This window comes from Chiloscyllium punctatum, chromosome 49, assembly GCF_047496795.1.
Source record: "Chiloscyllium punctatum isolate Juve2018m chromosome 49, sChiPun1.3, whole genome shotgun sequence".
Classification (NCBI taxonomy): Eukaryota; Metazoa; Chordata; class Chondrichthyes; order Orectolobiformes; family Hemiscylliidae; genus Chiloscyllium; species Chiloscyllium punctatum.
This window is the reverse complement of record NC_092787.1, coordinates 26,980,738-27,001,557: the sequence shown is the minus strand read 5'-3', so window position 1 is coordinate 27,001,557 and position 20,820 is coordinate 26,980,738. Positions and strand designations below refer to the sequence as shown.

General features: G+C 41.8%; 1 protein-coding gene across 2 annotated transcripts in view; it reads left to right on the top strand.

Annotated features, from left to right (window-relative positions):
- The window catches only part of zer1 (zyg-11 related, cell cycle regulator), a 28,142-nt gene extending 16,753 nt beyond the window's left edge, over positions 1-11,389 (top strand). For both annotated transcript variants that reach the window (XM_072566001.1, XM_072566000.1), the window contains exons 9-16: positions 220-435; positions 3,646-3,687; positions 4,696-4,815; positions 5,047-5,162; positions 7,416-7,604; positions 7,866-7,963; positions 9,685-9,787; positions 10,746-11,389. In XM_072566001.1, the coding sequence (XP_072422102.1) occupies positions 220-435; positions 3,646-3,687; positions 4,696-4,815; positions 5,047-5,162; positions 7,416-7,604; positions 7,866-7,963; positions 9,685-9,787; positions 10,746-10,803 (942 nt within the window). In that variant the 3' untranslated portion in view covers positions 10,804-11,389. The remainder of the gene's footprint in view (positions 1-219; positions 436-3,645; positions 3,688-4,695; positions 4,816-5,046; positions 5,163-7,415; positions 7,605-7,865; positions 7,964-9,684; positions 9,788-10,745) is intronic.
- The last annotated feature ends 9,431 nt before the right edge of the window (positions 11,390-20,820 follow it).

Genomic DNA, 20,820 nt, shown 5'->3' with positions numbered 1-20,820 from the left:
CACCACCTCACTCTCTCTCACCTCCCCTCCCCCCAACCTGTTCTTTCACCCTCCCCTCTTCCTTTCCCCAAAGACTCTTTCTCTCTCTCATGCTCACTCATCCCCCTTACTCCCAGCTTTTCACTTTTGCTGATTATTTTTGCACCATTTGATTTTTCTTGTGTGCTTAGTGATACACTTACCACAAATCTCACTCTCGTTTGCTCCCTGGCAACATAGGTACAACGGAATTGCTGCTTGACACTCTGCAACTTCAGTATTCCGGAGGAGTTGGAGTTCCAGTACCGACGGGTCAATGAGCTGCTTCTCAGTATCCTGAACCAGACTCGACAAGACGAGTCTATTCAACGTATAGCTGTGCACCTTTGCAATGCGCTGGTCTGCCAAGTTGACAATGATCACAAGGAAGCAGTGGGGAAAATGGGCTTTGTCACAGTAAGTGTTGTGTTGCTGAGGACTGGGCAGATCATTCTATTATTATATTGTTGTCATTTCTTCAAACACCTGTCATGAAGTTAATGTGGAAACATAAATCCAAGTAGCACATTCCAAAGTGGCTTCTTCATTAATTCACTCAATTATCTTCTGTAGGAGGACATGCAATCACCTCTTGACTTTCCAAAGCTCAAGGGGAGATGCTGGTGGTGTGGTGGTTACGTCAATCGGTAAATACCAATCTAATGTTCTGTGGACATGGATCCAAATCCCTCCAGGGCAGATGGTGAAACTTAAATTGAGTCAAATGTTGAGCAAAATGATGGCCTGATGATGACCATGTAACCATTGCCAATTGCTGTAAAAATCCATCTGGTTCACTAATGTCTTTTATGGAAGGAAACCTGATCTATACATGACTCCAGACCCATAGCAATGTGGTTGACTCTGAACTGCCCTCTGGGCAATTAGCGATGGGCAATAAATGCCAGCCTTGCCAGTAATGCTTATATTCCCATGAATGAATTTAAAAAATTACAGCTATGAAGTGTAGTCACTGTATTAGGAACTGCAGCAGCTAATTTACCAACAGCAATGTCATACATAGCATTGCAGTTCAGATATCGAGATTAATAAGACCAGTTGGAGGTTAAATCTTGCATGCCAGATAAGAGATAACTCGCCTGCTCCAGTTCCGAGACTGGAATGGGATATTTTACAAGTGGGAAAATGGAGCCTTGTTGAACATCTCCTTCGAAGAGGGTGACCTCTGACAGCACATAGCCCTCTCAATGGAATATGGATTTTGTGTTCATCTGTGTGAGATGACGCATACTGTCTCGACCTGGATAAGAAAGTTAATTGGCCAATCCTAGTCCATTCATTCTGAAAGATTACACATCACTCAACTGTCCCAGAAATGAGGTCAAGTTGTTTTTCACTCAGCCTCCTGTCCAGAGTCTGTCCTGCATGTTGATCACTCTTCTGACATGAAACATGCTTTTGTCTTTTACAACTCTCAACTTGTATCCTCTTCTGAAGGAGGACATGCAATCGCAATTTAACTGATGTGTAGTGTTAAGTACTCCCTTACATGTCTTCCTGATGTCCCTTGTTGGAGCTTACTTAATATTGCTTATGGCTGGGGATGTTGTGGCATACTGATAGTGTCATCAGACTGGAATCCAGAACCAAAGGCTAATGTTCTGGGGACATCAGTTCAAATCCTACCGTGGGATTCAGTACTGTATTCATGGAAAAACTGGAATTAAAAAGCTAATGATGACTGTGTAACCACTGTTGTTTCTCATTTTTTAAAAATCTAATGAATGTCCTTGAAGGAAGGAAATTTTCTATCCTTACCTGCATGTGGCTTCAGACTCATAGGAATACGGTTGACTCTTAATTATCCTCTGTGCAATTAGGATGGGCAATAAATGTGGCTTAGTCAATGGCACCCATATCCCATAAACAAATATTTCTTTAAATGTGCTCGTTAACCTTAATGCAGGGGCAAATGTGGATGGCTATGTTGATTTCTTCTCCCCTCTCTTTTTGTATGTTTGTTGTTTGAAATAGCCAAGAACATCAGTAGACTTTCCTTACATCTCTATGTCTCACTCATTAAGGATCAACCTGCTTAGAAGCAGCTTTTCATCATTTTCTGTCTTTCATCCTCACACTGTTTGCGCAGTAATTTTACTGGCTGCTCCCAGTGGTCAGATTTGTTGAAAAGTTGGGAAGGGCGTGGTGGTAAGTGTTGGTACATGCATAGTAGGTTTTATTGTAGAATCTTTGCAGACCTGAAGTGGTGGGGAAGCTGTTGAAGAAGATACTGAGAGACAGAATTTATCCACATTTGAAAGCAAATGGGCTTGTTAGTGTTAAGCAGCATGGCTTTCTGTAGGGAAGGTCATGTCTCACCAACTTGATTGTGTTTTTTGAGGAGGCAACAAGAATGATTGATTGATAAGGGCAGTGGATGTTGTATATGTAGACTTTTAGTAAGACATTTGATAAGGTACTTTATGGCATGCTGGTACAATAGGTAGACCCGGGGTATGCTTGATGGATACATATCCAGTTTGGTCATAGAAAACAGCAAGTAGCAGTGAAAGAGTGCTTTTCAGAACGGAGATCAGTAATTAGTGGTGTTCTGCAGAGATCAGTGCTGGGACCTCTTTTGTTCATAATATATATAAATGATCTGGGGGGGAAATGTAAACGGTCTGATTAATAAGTTTGTGGATGACACCAAAGTTGGCAGATTTGCAGATTGTGATGACGATTGTCAAAGGATTCAGTAGGATATAGATGGATCACGGATTTGGGCAGAGAAATGGCAGATGGAGGTTAATTTGGACAAATGCGAGATGGTTCATTTTGGAAAATCAAATGCAGGTGCGAATTAATAAATAAATTGCAGAACCCTTAGGAGCATTGACATATAGAAGGATCTGGGTGTACAGGTCCACACAGGAGGATACACTAGTCAAGTAGGCACATGGCATACTTGCCTTCATCGGCCGAGGCACTGAATATAAAAGTTGGCAAGTTATATTACATCTGTTCAAAACTTTATTTAGACCACATTTGGAATGTTGTGTGCAGTTCTGTCTGCCACAGTACCAGATTTAGAGAGGGTGCAGAGAAGGTTTACCAGGATGTTGCCTGGTCTGGAGGGTTTTAGTTATGAGAAGAGTTTGGATAAACTCAGATTATTTTCACTAGAAAGACCTGAGACAGAGGGGTGGTCTGTAAGAGAGCTACAAAATTATGAGAGGGATAGTTAAGGTGGATAGTCAGAGGCTTCTTCCCAGGGTGGAAAGGTCGACTACAAGAGGGTACAGGTTCAAGATGAGAGGGGGAAGATTTAGAGCACAAGTGTGGGGAGAAGCTTTCACACAGAGGGTGGTGGGTGCCTGGAATACACTGCTAGTGGAGGTGGTGGAAGCAGACACATTAGTAACATTTACGGCATATCTTGGTGACACACGGACAGGAGGCAAACAGAGGGTTAGAAATCATATATGGGCAATGAGTAGTGGGTCTAAATAAGGATTAGAAATCAGTGCAGACTTGGTGGACCAAAGGGCTTATTCCTGTGCTGTATTGTATTATAAGTGCTCCCTTGATGAAATGAAATGGGCCTGCTTTCAAGAGATGACCTGGTCTTTACTGCTGACCTGTTTAATCTGTATCTTCTTTCAGACAATGTTGAAGTTGATTCAGAAAAAATTGACGGACAAAGTGGTAAGTTAAAGAAAAGAACCTGCCTTTATGTAGCGCCTTTTATAACCTCAGGCTATTTTGAAGCACTTCACTGTTAATGAGCATTTATGAAACATAAAACTAACCAATGCTGCAAAAGTAGGAAATACAGACATCACCTTGCACATTAGGAAGGTCACTCCAACATATTACCTCCAGGATCGGTATTGGACAGAACACTAGAGGGAACACCTCTGCTCTTTGCAATAATGACCATAGAATTTTTAATGTCAATCTTGCTTTATTGTTTCATCTGGAAAAAAATTACCTCGTACAATGTAGTCCTCCTCATTACTGCATTGAAATGTCAGTCTGGATTTTGTGCTTTGTATCTGGAGTAAGGTTTGAACCCACAACCATCTGACTGGTAAGGCCAGAGAGTGTTATCCCCTGAGTGATGGCTGAAAGTTGTGTTTCCTTTCCCCACTATGTTCCCACCTCCTGCCTTCTCTCCTGAATGTGCTGCTAATTAACTTGGCATTCTATGTGTGGTGCTACTCCTTCATTATCTTGCATCCAAGTGGCTTTACTTCAGCTGAGAGCCCAGCGGTTGTGCGTCTGTATGTGGGCAACTTATCCAGTGCTGAGCACACAGTTAAATGCTCCATTAAGCTCAGCTGGAAGCCAGACAGCCTGAATGCTGCAGGTTCATTCCTCAGATTGTAAGGTGTCAGCTGATCTGAGCTTGAGTCAGTCTGATAGTGTCCATACAGAGAGAAACAGAGTTAATGTTTCAGCAGTGGCTCTAATGAAAAGTCATCGGCCTGGAATATTAACTTTATTTCTCTCTCCATAGATGCTACCTAACATGCATATTGTTTCCAGTATCCCACATTCTTTTTGAAGATTTCCAGTATCCACTGAATATTTTGCTTTCATTCCTGCTTTAGGTCAGTCCATCTAACACATTCAGGGCATCAGTGTGATAGAGCTTGATTGAGAAACATTTCTAACATTTTCCCTGTCACCTTTCTTTCTTTCTTTGGACAGTGTGACCAAGTAATGGAGTTTTCATGGAGTGCACTATGGAATATTACCGACGAGACTCCTGATAACTGTGAAATGTTCCTGAACTGCAATGGAATGAAGCTGTTTCTCGAATGTTTGAATGTAAGTTTCTCTCTGGAGAAAGTGACCCTGATTTTACATATATAAATGCATTTGGGGCATGAAAAATATTAATCGTTGTCTCTGTTTTGTCCTGGCCACTTCAATGATTGGTGCAGGATATGTTAGCATAGCTGTAGGAGCCCAGACATGATTAACTGTGAAGCCCTGTATTTTACATACTGTTTTTCAGTTTGCTCCTAACATTTTATTTAAATCATCCTTTAATTTTAGGAGTTCCAAGGAAAACAAGAATTACACAGGAACATGTTGGGTCTGCTGGGAAACGTCGCTGAGGTCAAACATCTGCGACCGCACCTGATGACCACACAGTTCATCAGTGTCTTCAGGTTGGTGTTTTTAAAATCCTACTGGAACAATCTAGAACAAGATCAAAGAACAATACAGCACAGGAACACCAAACCTGCGCCGACACATGATACCTTTCTAAGCTAAAACTACTTTGCCTCCACGCGGTCCATATCCCTGTATTCCCTGACCACTCAGGTATTTGTCAGGATACCTCTTAAACGTTGCTGTTGTGTTTTACCTGTAATTTACCTGTCATTGATACAAAAGGTTATATAATGATTTGGCCTTTTATCCCGCACTCCCCCTCACACTGTTCCGATCACTGTTTATATTGGAGTCAGATTATCATCAAGCTATTGATTTCATTATATTGTATCCAATTACATTAAACATAATTTCTTCTTCACCCCTGCACATTCCGCACATCAGTCCCCACACAATGAGACTCTCAACTGGTCTACTTCTAGCTGAGTGACAAAATATTAAAGCCCAAGGGAGGCCATATGATCCACTGTGCTTGTGCTTTATCTCTGTCCAATTAGATCCACTTTTGTATATAATAAAATCAGACTACTGCTGATGCTTGAAATCTGCATTAGAAATAAAGTGCTGAAAGTGGACTTATTGCCATGTTTATCTGTACTGCAACAGTGACTACATTTCAATAGCAGAGGTTGTCAAAGGTGCGTAGACAGGTAAGCAAATAATTAAGAAGGCTAATGGAATGCTATCCATTATTATGAGGGGAACTGAACATAAAAGGAAGATTATGCTTCAGTTATACAGAGCATTGGTGAGAACAAATCTTGAATTGTGTGTTCAGTTTTCATCTCCTTGTTTAATGGAGATATTAAATGAGGTTTACTAGATTGACGCCTGGAATGAGTGAGTTGTCTCATGAGGAAAGGTTGGACAGACTGTTTCCACTAGATTGTTAAGGAGTGAGGAATTATTTGATCAAAGCGTATAAGGTGGTTTTGACAAGGTGGATGAGGAAAAGATGTTTCCTGTTGTGGGTGAGTCCAGAACTAGGAGCACTGCTTAAAAATGAGATTTCATCCTTTTGGGACAGAGATTAAGGGAGTTTTTTCTTGAGGATTGTGTGACTGGAACTTTAAATATTTTTTAGGATAGAGGAAGATAGCTTCTGGTTAGGGAAGGGAATCAAAGGTTATCAAGTGTAGATGGGAAAGTGGATTTGAAATACAAATGGGTCATCTGTTATCTTACTGAATGTTGCAGCAAGATTGAGGGGCCAATTTCCTAAATCGTGTCTGTGGAGACAGAAAAGGAGTTAGCGTTTCAAGTTCAAAATGACTGTTTGGAAGAAGAGTCATAGTGATTTGAAATGTCAGCTGTTTCCCTCTCCACAGATGCTGCCAGACCTGCTGAGATTTTGCCCTGGTTTTTATTTTTATTTAGTTCCTGTTTCCTGCTGATTCCCTTTAGACCTGAAAGTTTTCCTGTTCAAATATTTAGTCAATTCCCTTTAAAAGATACTAATGAATTTGCTACCATGGCCCTTTTAATGAAGCACATTTCAGATCATAATAATGCACTGCATAAATAAATTCTCATCTCCCCCTCTGGTTTTATCTGCCATCTCTATAATTCTGCTGCTTACCAACTCTCCTGCCAGCTTCTCTTCATTTATTCTATCAAAATCTTTCATCAGTTTTAACGCCTCTATTAGTTCACTTTCTCTGCTCTAAAGAGAACGACTCCAGACAATTGCTTCAGACAACATACATTCAAATTCATCTTTGGCGTGAGAGGTGTTGGAATTGATACTTCGCACAACCAGTGGCATGTTCCTGGATCTGGTATCAGTAGAAATAGTTAGGAATGGGCCTTGCCCTACCCACTCAGTACTGCAGTGATGTAACTGCTCTGACCCTTCGCCCTGGGTCTTTTATTCTATGTAAATGGCCTCATTTTATAAAATATGCAGAGAAAGTTATTATCAGCCTAATACCTTTTTCAGTGTTTTGTGAGCAGTCAAGGGAGGAATTTACTCTCCCACTTCATACTATGCCCCTTTTGACTTCCTATTGCCAATCCAATCCCCATCTGTTAGCTTTTGGATGGGTTCTGCAACATTTTCTTCCATTATAAAATACAGTGAAAATGCTCTCTCTTACATTTGATCATGAACTGCAAATGTCATCTCTTTTTGACTATATTTTTGCAATCATTAGTGAAGTAATATGCCCAGATTTATACTGGAAAGTTCGCCCGTCTCACACCAACCCCACCTCATGCCTCATTTTTATCTCTCATTTCCATTGCAGCCGTCTCTTAGAAAGTAACGCAGATGGAATTGAGGTGTCGTATAATGCATGCGGAGTTCTGTCTCACATCATATTCGATGGAGATGAGGCCTGGACCATCACAGAACCGCGGCGCGTGGAAGTGATGGATAGAATGTGGCGAGCAATCTCTAGCTGGGATGAAAATTCAAGAAGAAACATAAATTACAGGTGGGGACAGGCATAATGTTCTTTGAGAGGTTTAGTTTGGGTCTTGAAATTTGATTTGGCCAGTGGTGGGGAGATTATTCAGGGCTGGTGGAGAGAGAAGGCCAGTGGAGCGTGGGGGAGGGGGGTCTCTTGTCCAGGGGAATATGTGTATCTTTTCAAGTGGAGGAGCATGTGTAGTCCAGTGCAAGGGTGTTTTGGCCAGGATAGAGTATTCTGAACACTAAGGACAGTTGTGAGCTGCAGATTCCTTCCTCCTTGCAGGTCTTTTGAGCCAATCCTACGCCTTCTCCCTCAGCAAGTGGCTCCAGTCAGCCAGCATTGGGCAACATGGGCTCTGTTTAACCTTACATCTGTTTATCGTAAGTACTGATAGTGATGTACCTCTTAATCTGTAGCATTGAGTGTATGGTCATGGCACATAGAGGACAGATTGGCCAAGCCTGTCAATGTTTGTGTGTTTCTGTGACTGACAGGGCAGCACATCCTTCTGCTCACCCTATTCGATTATATCAGCTTTTAGCCCAATCATTGCCTTCAAAGTTTGCCATTTCAATTTTCCTGATTTCCCCCTCTGCTTATTAAACCTGTGTATCACTTCATGAGTGTCTAACTAACAGTTTTCCTGGGGCTAATTGAGTGTTTAGGAATCGTATGAACATGGATGATCACAGATTCAGTGCCCCTACTGGGGCCGAATTGGCTCTGTCTTTCGTCCAGTTTGTGTTAAGGGCTGTATAATTGGTGTCAATACCTTTAGGCTGGGTAAGGGTGGAAACATGCAGCCACAATTCCCACTCCTGACCCTGCTGGAAAAGCAGACAGTTTTTCACTTTCATTGGTCGCAGTTTGTTTATTTCCAATTTTTTCACAGAATTCATCTCCTTAAACACTCAGTCTTGGTTGGATTTAAAGTGTATTTTTGGCACTGTTTTTACAGGCCTATGGGTTACTAGTTTAGGAAATTCACCTCAGACAGGATTAATTCTCATCTTTGTTTTTGAAAACTTCGTGGTCTCCTCACCCCACTTCCCATTTGCTGCAACTTTCTCCGGCCCTACTGTTGTGATTGGGCTAAAGTCCTCCAATTCTGGTCTCTCCCACATCCTTGATTGCTCTGTTATTGGCAGCGATGCCTTCACCTGCCTGGACTCTGCACTCTGAAATTTCCTTTCACATTCATACTCTCAGATAAACCTTTAAACCCTAACTCCTTGACCAAACATTGGGTCAACTGTCTCAACATCTTATAGAGCTGAGTGTGAAATTTTGTCTGATTTGTGCTCCTACAAACCAATAAGGGACATTTTGCTGTGTTAAAATCATGAAATAAATGCAAGTTGTTGTTTTAGACTTCACCATACAGTCTGAACAACAGTAACACAAGCTGTAAAAGCAAAATACTGTGGATGCTGGAAATCTGAAACAAACAGAGAATGCTGGAGAAACTCCGCAGGTCTGGCAGCATCTATGGAGAGAGAAATAGAGTTGACATTTTGAGTTCTGAAGAGGTCTGAAGACAACTTATACTGAACTCAAAATGTTAAGTCTGTTTCTCTCTCCACAGATGCTTCTAGACCTACTGAGTTTCTCTAGCATTCTGTGTTTTTCAATCAAGCTAAACCAGGTTTGGTTGGCAGAAGCCCTACTCTGGAAGTCATTCGTAGAAGGAAACAGCACTGAAGGAGGCTATTTGGCCCATTGTGCTGTGTTTGCATTCTTGAATTAATTGGGTTTTCGTGAGTTATGTAACTTGCTTTAAACTCTTAACCTTTGGATCATATGCTCTGCACTACTAGCACTAGATTACACTGTGCAGGGGAATTTCAGTCGACATTTTGGCCGATCCTGACATTGACACATTGACTAGAACACCTCCTGTTGTGCTGTACAGCATCTCTGTTTCAATGATATGTCCCTGTGAGAAAGAGGAGAAAATATTTCATTGCACAGTATTGAATTTCAAGCACCAGGTTTGCAGAATGAATGAAATTGCGGATGGGGATAAAATATCGCATTTTAAAGTTCAATGCTACGTGTTACTTGTGAGCTGAAGCTGCTGTTTAATGGTTTAAATCCTTAGCTGAGAAGTACTGTCCATTGCTGATCAAAGAGAATGGAATTGAACTGCTGAAGGGAGTGATTGAGAGTGATGCAGCTAGACCAGAGACCAAAGCGATGGCAAGGTACATGAAGGACTTACACCATGACTGTGCATACATGATGAAAACAGAAAATGCTGGAGAAATGAAGCAGGTCTAACAGCATCTGTGGAGAGAGAAATATTGTTTACATATCAAATATAATTTGACTTTTCTTCTGAACTTTGTATATCTGTTCCATCTAAGAAATGTTAAGCCAGATGTAAGACAAATGTGGTTCAATCCAGCCCCTTAACTGCTAATGTCTGGGTTTCAAGCCAACCCTGATTCGCAAGACAAATCACATCTAACTCAAATGAGTTTGAATCACATCCAACCCATTGTGGGAAGAAGTTCATAAATTGTCTCCAAATTGATAGTTCGATTTACACCAAAAATCAGTTGAAGCTGCATCCTACAGCAGCCTCCCCATTCCTAGAAATCCCACCTTTGCTGCCCAGGCAACTCCATTCAGTTTGTGTTTAATATTTCATCACTCACTAGTGTGAACGATTTGGGTTTACTGGATGTTTGAATTTGGAAATGGGCTGCATTTATTACTGTTTACCTATTATCAGCTGAAACCTACATCCGAACACACAAATATGTAAACGTTATCGTTTGAGTTACCTGCAGATTAATGGAGTCAATGATTCAGATTTAAAGGTGTGCACCACCGTATGCCCCCAATCAAAAGCTCCATCATATATACTTGTTAAGCCTTAATATCATTGGAATTGATAACTGATGAGAAAAAAGGGAAAGTTGCCTATGAGTCAGGGGAGCTCTTCTAGGGTTGAATCAGCAAAAAACAGTTCCTGGTTAATGCTCACTGTAAGTGGAGGGGGGTCTGAAATTCCCATTGAGTTTCAGACTCCAACATGCTTGCCGAACATTATTCAGCTTTTTATATATTTGCAGAACACAAAAGAAAATCAATGCACAGTGAATGCTGTTTCCTAAATCATTTTAAGCCAAGCATTATTTCTGTTTCTTCCAACAGCGAGGTCATCTGTTTCTGCGAGATTTTTAAAGAGGAGCGGATGGACACATCCAGATAAAAGCTGAGGACAAGTTGTCACTTACCCTCACTACTTCCTGTCATGCGTGGCATCAGTGTAAATACTGAGGAATCTTCTGTTCCGCTACACAACAATGCATCAGATGCATTGTAGGGAGGAGCCTCTGTGCATGACACACTGTTTCAGATGACACGCAGGGGAAACATTTGGTGTTGCACAAGAAAATGTTAATTCACATCATTTTTATAGAATGAGACATTAGCGTTTTCTCTCATACTCCTTTTTTTCTCTCATTTCCTCTGTCCCTCATTTTCTATTGTATTTTTACTCCCTCTTTGCTTTCTCAAATCTCTTTCTTCTTTTCTCACTTTCCCCATTTTGTGTTTGATCGCACTCTGTGGTGTTCTCACCACCTCTGTTATTGTTATGTCTCTCTCTCTCTTTCTCTCTCCTTTCTATGATCTCCTTCCCATCATCTTATTTCTCTGTAAATTGTGCTTCCATGATTTGTCTTGAATCTTTTTGATTGTGAAACCCCTCGGGCTGTGCCAGTTACTCAAATGTCAACGGTTATAAACTTTTAGGGAAAAGAAAACAAACAGAATAATAAATTACTTGTTGTTGAGGCATTTGTTACTGTACACATACTGGGGAAGGGGTGTTGGTAATTTAGTTCTTTACGTGCTGTTGGTGATGAGATAACAAGCCCAGCAAGTGGTCTCCATTTGCAGAGCAGCTGAAGATACATGAAGTATCTGATTCCTTGGTTAGAATGAATGTTAATTACAGATCAACATCTGCGATTTTTGAGATTTGTAGCTCAGGTTGAGGTTCAGGTTGTAAGTTTGCTCGCTGAACTGGTAGGTTTGTTTACAGACATTTCATCACCATGCTGGGTAATATCATCAGTGAGCCTCTGGTGAAGCGCTGGTGTTATGTCTCACTTTCTATTTGTGTCTTGGTCTCTTAAGGTGGGTGATATCATTCCGGATTCTTTTTCTCAGAGGTTGGTAAATGGAGTCCAGATTGATGTATTTATTGATGGAGTTCCAGTTTGAATGCCAGGCTTCTAGGAATTCCCGTGCGTGTCTGTGTTTAGCCTGTCCTAGGATGGATGTGGTGTCCTTCCTTGTCTGTATGTAAGGATACTAGTGATAGTGGACCATGATAGTTGGTGTTCGTGTATCCGGTGGCTAGTTTTCTGCCTGTTTGTCTGATGTAGTGTTTGTTACAGTACTAGCATGATATTTTGTAAATGACATTCGTTTTGGTGGTTGTTTATACAGGCTCCTTTAGGTTCATCAGCTGCTTTTTCATAGGAAGTGGGACATAAGACCAGTGTTTCACCAGAGGCTCAATGATGATGTTATCTAGCATGGTGATGAAACGTCTGAAAACAAACCTTCCATCTCAGGGAGCAAACTTACTGCCTAGACCAACACCTCAATGAAAGCACCCCAACTCTAAAATTTTCTGCTAAATTGATTCAATATATTTGATTTCAGAAATAATACATTGGCACAGCCTAAAAGGAGCTGAGTAATTTGGCATAAGAATTAAAGAACTTCCCATACCGTGATCATCTCACTGCTGTGGGTTTAGGCAGTGTTGGTTGATGCTATGACATATAATAGTCAATGACCTGGTTTAGGTTTGTAATTTACTGACTCAGGTTCTGCCAATACATAGCTAAATGACCTAAGAAAATGTTTATTTTTGCTATTTTATGCTTTACGTCTGACCCTAATCACCTACTTTACCCTCGCCACAACCCACAATTTCTCTATCCTCTACACGTCCTGAGAGTTTTTCATTAAATCCCTTCCTCAGGGATGTAAGGCAGAAATTCAGGGAGCTAGGGTGGAAGCTTAGAGCTAGGACAAACAGAGTTGTTATTGCTGGTTTGTTGCCAATGCCATGTGCTAGCGAGGCGAGGAATAGGGAGAGAGAGGAGTTGAAAACGTGGCTACACAGATGGTGCAGGAGGGATGGTTTTGGATTCCTGGATAATTGGGGTTCTTTGTGGGTAGGTGGGACTTTTACAAACAGGATGGTCTTCACCTGAACTAGAGGGTTACCAGGATCCTGGAGGGGGAAATTTGCTAATGCTCTTCAAGTGGGTTTAAACTAATTCAGCAGAGGCATGGGAACCTAAATTGTAGTTCAAGCTTAGAGGAAGTTGAGAGTAGGGAGGTCCAAAATAAGAGTTCAGGGTTACAAGAGGGCACCGGCAAGCAAGAAGTTGGTTTGAAGTGTGTCTACTTCAACACCAGGAGCATCCGGAATAAGGTGGGTGAACTTGTAGCCTGGGTCGATAACTGGGATTTTGATGTTGTGGCCATTTCAGAGACATGGGTAGAGCAGGGATGGGAATAGGTGTTGCAGGTTCTGGAGTTTAGAACAGATAAGATGATAAAAGAGGTGGGAGTGTGGCATTGTTACTCAAGGACAATGTTACGGCTGCAGAAAGGACATTTGAGGACTTGTTAGCTGAGGTAGTATGGGCTGTGATTAGAAACAGGAAAGGAGAGGTCACCTTGTTGGCAGTTTTCTATAGGCCTCCAAATAGTTCCAGAGATTTAGAGAAAAGGATAGAAAAGATGATTCTCGATAGGAGCGAGAGTGACAGGTAGTTGTTATGGGAGCTTCAACTTTCCAAATATTGGCTGGGAATATTATAGTTCAGGTACTTTAGATTGGTCAGTTTTTGTCCACTGTGTGTAGGAGGGTTTTCTGACAGCAGGCCAACAAGGGTTGAGGCCTGCAACAGTAGTACACTTGCCAACTTTATGGGCATTTAAATGGTCATTGGATAGGCATATGGATGAGAATGGAATAGTGTAGGTTAGATGGGCTTCAAATTGATTTCACAGGGCGGTGCAACATTGAGGGCTGAAGGGCTTGAACGGCGCTGTAATGTTTTATGTTCTATTATACTGTACCTGTTTGATCAACCAGTTGTTAAGTGTGACAACACGAGGGTAGGTTCAGCCTGAGTAGCGCTTGTGTTTCCTTCACTTGCTTGGGCAGGTGTTCTGCTGCAGTGCTACTTCACCAACTCCAGAGTCATCACTTCTGTGTTTTGTACATTGTCCACCAAGTAGAGACCATAAGATCACAAGAAAAGCAGAAATAAGCTATTTAGTCCACCATTCATGAGGTCATGGTTGGTACAGAGCCTGTGCCCCTTGTGATGGTTCCTGTTTATATCAGCCAGATACCAACCTCAAAACGGCCCTTCTTGTACAATTTTTCAGTGCCAAGTCATTAAGTCAGCAATACCTTTTCTAACTGAGTGGCCTGGCAGTTTCTTATCTAAGTTGAGAGTGGGGTGCTGAAAAAGCACAGCAGGTCAGGCAGCATCCGAGGAGCAGGGGAATTGATGTTTTGGGCAAGAGCCCTTCATCAGGAATTCACCAATCATTGCCTAGTTTCTTCCTCACTTTCTCCTAGTTTCTTATCTAAGGCTTGCTTGGCTTCTGTGAACTGCAGCCTTTGATAACAAGTTCTAAGCACACTGAGAAGGCTATTGTCCACAGGGAAGAGACGAACTGTTGCAGTCTGAGGATCCAGGCATGAAACTACTGACTGACCACCTTCAAATTCTGGGGGGGACTAGTGTCCCATTGATGGAGACTGCTGTTGTCAGAATGGTAGTCACACCCCACTGAGGGATTTGGGCACCTCACACTAATGGCAGGTCCCAGGCACCCCTTTTTTAAAGTGGAGAAATCCTATTCAAATTCCATTTGCTGAAGTAACAAATGCAATGGACCATTTCCAGACCAGAACTTGGGCTGACAGGATAGACCATTATCATGGCTTTCAGTTAGATTGGAGGCCTGGGGAATTTGACTAGTACACAGCCCTCTAACCCATCTTGTTAAATTCCCCAGCGTGAAGGAAGTGTTGTGGATACCTAGAACCCTAGTGCCTTGACTATAACATTATCTACTTCATTAATAACGGAGCACTCTGGGAAACCCTGAGTTTCAGAAACATGCTGCAATTCAGTTCTTCCGTCATAGGCAAAGAAGTGACATGAGAATGAAATGGATCAGAATGCCTTGATAATGCGGTCATTGGGAAGTCAGGGCTGTACAGCAGAAATCTATGGGGAACAGTTCATGGACAATGTGAAGGGGCTCAATGCCACGGTTCAGATAGATGAAAGGAAGGAATGGATTTTGTCCACATGGTTTTAAGAAAGCCATTTATAAAGTGCCACACAGAAAGCTAGTTAATAAAATAAGGCTCCAGGAATAGGAGGGTTATTGTCAGTGTCAAGCATGATAGTGGTTGAAGACAAAAAGGTTTGAAAGTGTTTTGTGACAAAGAATCTTGCAATTATAACACACAGAACATTACAATGCAGTACAAGCCCTTCAGCCCTTGATGTTGCGCTGACCTGGGGAGCCAATCTGAAGCCCATCTAACCTGCATTATTCCATTCTTGTCCGTATGCCTATCCAGTGATCATTTAAATACCCTTGAAGTTAGCGAGGCTACTACTGTTGCAGGCAGTGCTTCCACGACCCTACTACTCTGAGTAAAGAAACTATCTCTAATATCTGTCCTATATCTATCAACCCTCAATTTAAAGCTATGTTCCCTAATGTTAGCATCACCATCTGAGAAAAAAGACTCTCACTAACCTATCTAACCCTCTGATTATCTTATATGACTCAATTAAGTCACCTCAACCTTTTCTCTAACAAAAACAGCCTCAAGTCCCTTAGCTTTTCCTCCTAAGACCTTTTTTCCAGACCAGGCAACATCCCAGTAAATCTCCACTGAACCATTTCCAGAGCTTCCACATCCTTCCTATAATACGGTGACCAGAACTGTACACAATATTCCAATTGCGGCCACACCAGAGTTTTGTAACAGCTGTAGCATGACCTCATGGTTCCGAAACTCAATCCCTTTACCAATAAAAGCTAATACACCGTGTGCCTTCTTAACAGCCCTATCAACCTGGGTGGTAACTTTCAGGGATCTATGTACATGGACACCGAGATCTCTCTGCTCATCTACATTAACAAAAATCTTTCCATTCGCCCAGTACTCTGCATTCCTGTTACTCCTTCCAAAGTGAATCACTTCACACCTTTATGCATTAAACTCCATTTGCCACCTCTCAGCCCAGCTCTGCAGCTTATCTATGTCCCTCTGTAAACTACAACATCCTTCGGCACGATTCAAAACTGTACCAACCTTAGTGTTGTCTGCAAATTTACTAACCCATCCTTCCACGCCCTCATCCAGGTTGTTTATAAAAATGACAAACAGCAGTGGACCCAAAACAGGTCCTTGCAGTACACCACTAGTGACTGAACTCCAAGATGAATATATCCCATCAACCATCACCCTCTGTCTTCTTTCAACTGGCCAATTCCTGATTCAAACCACTAAATCACCCTCAATACCATGCCTCCATATTTTGTGCAGTAGCCTACCATGGGGAACCTTATCAAATGCTTTACTGAAATCCATATATACCACATCAACTGCTTTACATTCATCCACCTATTTGGTCACCTTCTCAAATAACTCAATAAGGTTTGTGAGGCACAACCTACCCTTCATAAAACCACGTTGACTATCCCTAATCAACTTATTCCTATCAAGTTGATTATAAATTCTACCTCTTATAACCTTTTCCAACACTTTTCCCACAACCAAAGTAAGGCTCAATGATTGTCTCTACTCCCCTTCTTGAACAATGGGACAACATTTGCTATCCTCCAGTCTTTTGGCACTGTTCCTGTAGACAATAATGACATAAAGGTCAAAGCCCCAGAGGTTTAGCAAACTCCTCCCTGGCTTCCCACAGAATCCTGGGATAAATCCCATCTGGCCCAAGGCACTTATCTATTTTTACACTTTCCAGAATTGCTAACACCTCCTCCTTATGCACCTCAATCCCTTGTAGTCTAATAGCCAGTATCTCAGTATTCTCCTCGACCAAATTATCTTTTTCTAATGTGAATACTGACAAAAAGTATTCATTTAGCACTTCCTCCTCTCCCCTAATTCCACGCACAATTCCCACTACTATATTTGATTGGCCCTAATCTTACTCTAGTTATTCTTTATTCCTGATATACTTATAGAGAGCCTCAGGGTTTACCTTGATCCTATCTGGCAATGATTTCTCATGTTCCCTCCTGGCTTTTCTCAGCTCTCTCTTTAGATGTTTCCTGGCTAACTTGTCACTCTCAAGTGTCCTAACTGAGCCTTCACATCTTATCCTAACATAAGCCTTCTTATTCCTCTTGACAAGAGATTCAACTTGCTTAGTAAACCATGATTCCTGTGCTCGACAACTTCCTCCCTGCCTGACTGGTACAGACTTACCAAGGACCCGCAGTAGCCGTTCCTTGAATAAGCTCCACATTTAAATTGTGCCCATGCCCTGCAGTTTCCTCACTCATCCTTTGCATCCTAAATCTTGCCTAATCACATTGTAATTGCCTTTCCCCCAGTTATAACTTTTGCCCTGCAACATATACCTATCCTTTCCCATCACTAAATATAACTGAATTGTGGCGACTATCACCAAAGTGCTCACCTCCTTCCAAATCTAACACGTGGCTGGGTTCATAACCCAGTACCAAATCTAATGTGGCCTCGCCCCTTGTTGGCCTGTCTACATACTGTGTCAGGAAACCCTCCAGCATGCATTGGACAAAAAGTGACATGTAATATCACTTCTCTCCTCCTCTGGAGACTCTGGCTCTTTCTTGATAGACTTATGGGGATGTTAACACCATTGTACCCCAACCTACCTGATGGCCAATCTTCAACTAAGAGCGGAAGTCTGCTGGATGTTTATCTGTGGAGAACCTATTGGCCTAATTGTTGTCACTTACTCTACAAGAGGAAGATCTCCATAGACTTAAACCATGGCTTAATTCCCTCTTTGTATTCTCTGTCCCTCCCCTCTTTCCTTTCCTTCCATTTTCTCTCATCTACTTTCTTGCCTCCACTCCTCACCCAGATGAACTGAAACCTATTAAAGGGAATGCCAACTTGTGTAACTTGACACATTGGGCAATGTCATAATTCACTGGGTCATCTAGCAGCTGTGGGAAGTGCTCAAACTGAAACATTTCTGAACTGATGAAGGAAATAATTACAACAGAAGAGTTTATGTTCTAAAGATACAAGCATTTTCTGTTTATTTGTGTCCAGACTGCAGAGGAAAGAATGTAAGGGAGAAGAGTCTGTGCTGCTGTCAGCACAGGCAGGCTGTACAGCACTGAGACCCCTTCAGTGCAGGAGGCCATTCAGCCCAACGTGTGTGTGTTACCTTTCTTAATGAGCATTTCACGTAATGCTGTTCTCCAGCCTCTTCCCTGTAAAGCTACACATCATCATTTGAAAAGAAACAATCTAACTAATTTTTGAATGCATCAATTGAACCTGATTCCATCACACTCAGACCCTAATCAGTGGCCGCGTGAAAAAAAACTTTAGGCAAAAGTGAGGACCACAGATGCTGGAAACCAGAGTTTAGATCAGAATGGTGCTGGAAAAGTACAACAGGTCAGGCAGCATCTGAGGAGCTGCCTGAAAAAAAATTATCCCATTTTTGGATTGGTTTCTTTCGCCAATTACTTTAACATTGCTACAGACAATTCGTTAACGTTAATGGAGCGAAGGAGAAATAAACTAAGCCTTAGATCGAAATTAACTTATTTGTGTTATATGGAGCCAAACAAACATTTAAGGAGAACTTTTGGAACTGCAGGAGGTAAGATTGAGGACGGTCCCGCAAGTTGAGCTCAGTAACAGAGCGTTCCTGATCCGAGCAAATAGGACCTCTCTCCCTCAATCCCGGTTGATCAGCTAAATTACTATAGATTTGGAATGAATGAAACATCCTGGGCCACATTCACTTTGAACGTAACCATCCAGCGGGGAAATCTCTCATGGTTGTGCGGATTTTCAGAATTCGGGTGACAGGGTGTCCTTCCTCGAGGTCTTTTATATGTCAATGGGATGGTGTGGGAATTAGATCAGTTCCTTTATATGACCGGGGGGGTAGCTCCTCTCACCTACTCCCTACTGGCAGACCCTAAAGGTTCTGAGATTTCAACCTGAGAGGGTTTTTTTTTGCGGGGGCAGAGTTGAAGAAGGGGCGATTTCTGCAACATTTGCATGGGTCTTATTAAATGGTTAAACTACTGGAGGGTTTAAAAAAGACTGCAGGTGGCAAAGCGACGCAAGTGATGGATTCAGAAATACTCAGCAAGTCCGGCATTTTCTATTTTATTTTCAGATTTATATCTGCTCAACATTCTGCTTTTGTTTGGAATCAATTCGGGGTTTAACTTCTGGTCACTCCCTTCCCTCCCCATCTGAGTTTATTTTGTACCCCACTGTATCTCAGATTACTCTCAACCCAAACTCCCATCCTATATCTTCCAGCTTCACGTGTGAAATTCACATTTGCCCTTCCTCCAGTGTTACCATGGAGCTGCTAACCTTGATTCATAGAAACGAAGACAGAAATTGCTGGAAAAGCTCAGTAAATCTGACAGCAGCTGTGACGAGAAGAGTTAGGAATTCAGGTCCGGTGGCCTTTTCTCAGAACATTTACAACATCCGCAGTACTTTCGGTTTTTATTTTCATTTAGTACAAACGAAGAAGTATGTTTTTTTTGAAAGAAATACAAACAGAATTGCTGGAGAAACTCAGCAGGTTTGGCGGCATCTGTGCGGAGAGCAACAAAGTTAATGTTTGGCGTCTAGGGATCCTTCTTCAGGAGTACGTTTTCTGTATTGTTTCTTGTTGTACACAGACCACACTCCAAATAAAGATTGTAGACATCTCGTGGTACAGCAAGAAAACAAAAAGACCATTAGCCCCAAATATTATAGTGTTTTGAATCAACCCCTGAATACTGAGACAGGAACAGTTCAAACAATGAGCTGGGAGTTGCATGGGCCAGGTGAGACCAGCAATCAGCCTATGGCTTTGGGAATGGAAAGGAAGACTGGAGATGGGTTTTAAAAAGTTAACAATACTCCCAATTGCTGAAAATTTGAAATAAATTATCAAAATCCAATAGATTGTGATAAAAAGAGCCTTGCTTGGTACAGGAATCTGCAACCCAGGACCATCCAGTCCCTCTTTAATATTGTCAGATACTGATTGTGTGCCCACTTTCAGGAGAGGGGTATTCAACTGTAACATTTATCCACTGCACATGTTGGTGAAATGAATCCTTGAACATTGGTCAATGCATAGTTTACTGTTAATAGCAGCATCTATTCCCTTTAATTGCCCATTTTCCTTTAGCTGCCTCCCAGTTACTGGCTGTTTTTAATCACTCTTACCTCATCCTCTCGATTTCTCTTTTTTTGTTTCAGTTGATTGTGTTTAATTTTTTGGGGAAAGTGCAGATGAACTTTGAAGGAACAGGGTGGCTTCTGCTGTACAAGCTACTGCACTCTCATATCTGAGCTCAACTTGCTTTGAACTTCGTCCCTATAAAAGTAGAACAAAGAGCATTACAGCACAGAAACAAACCCTTTGGCCCTCCAAGCCTGCACTGCCACATTTTGCCCTGCCATACTAATATGTCTTCACTTACAGGGTCCATATCCCTCTATTCCCTTCCTATTTGTCCAGGTGCTACTTGAATGCTGCTTTGTGTCTGCTTCCACCACCTCCTCTGACAGTGCGTTCCAGACACTCACTACCCTTTGTGTGAAAACTTGCACATCTTTTTTAAAAATCCCCCCTCGTACCTTGAATCTGAGTCCCTAGTAACTGACTCCTCCACCCTTGGAAAAAACCTCTTACTTTCCACTCTATCCACGCCATTCACAGTCTTAGAAACGTCAACCAAGTCATCCCTCAAGCTCCTGCATTCCAGTACCTTTACACACATACACCTGAGTAAATGCACATATGGCAGACACACAATTTTATGAAAACGTGAGACAACGCAGAAGTAGATTTTCTTGTTGCCATCTGATCTATAGTTTTATATTGTTATTCTTGACTTTCCTCTGTGCCCTGTGTTTGTCACAATACAGGCA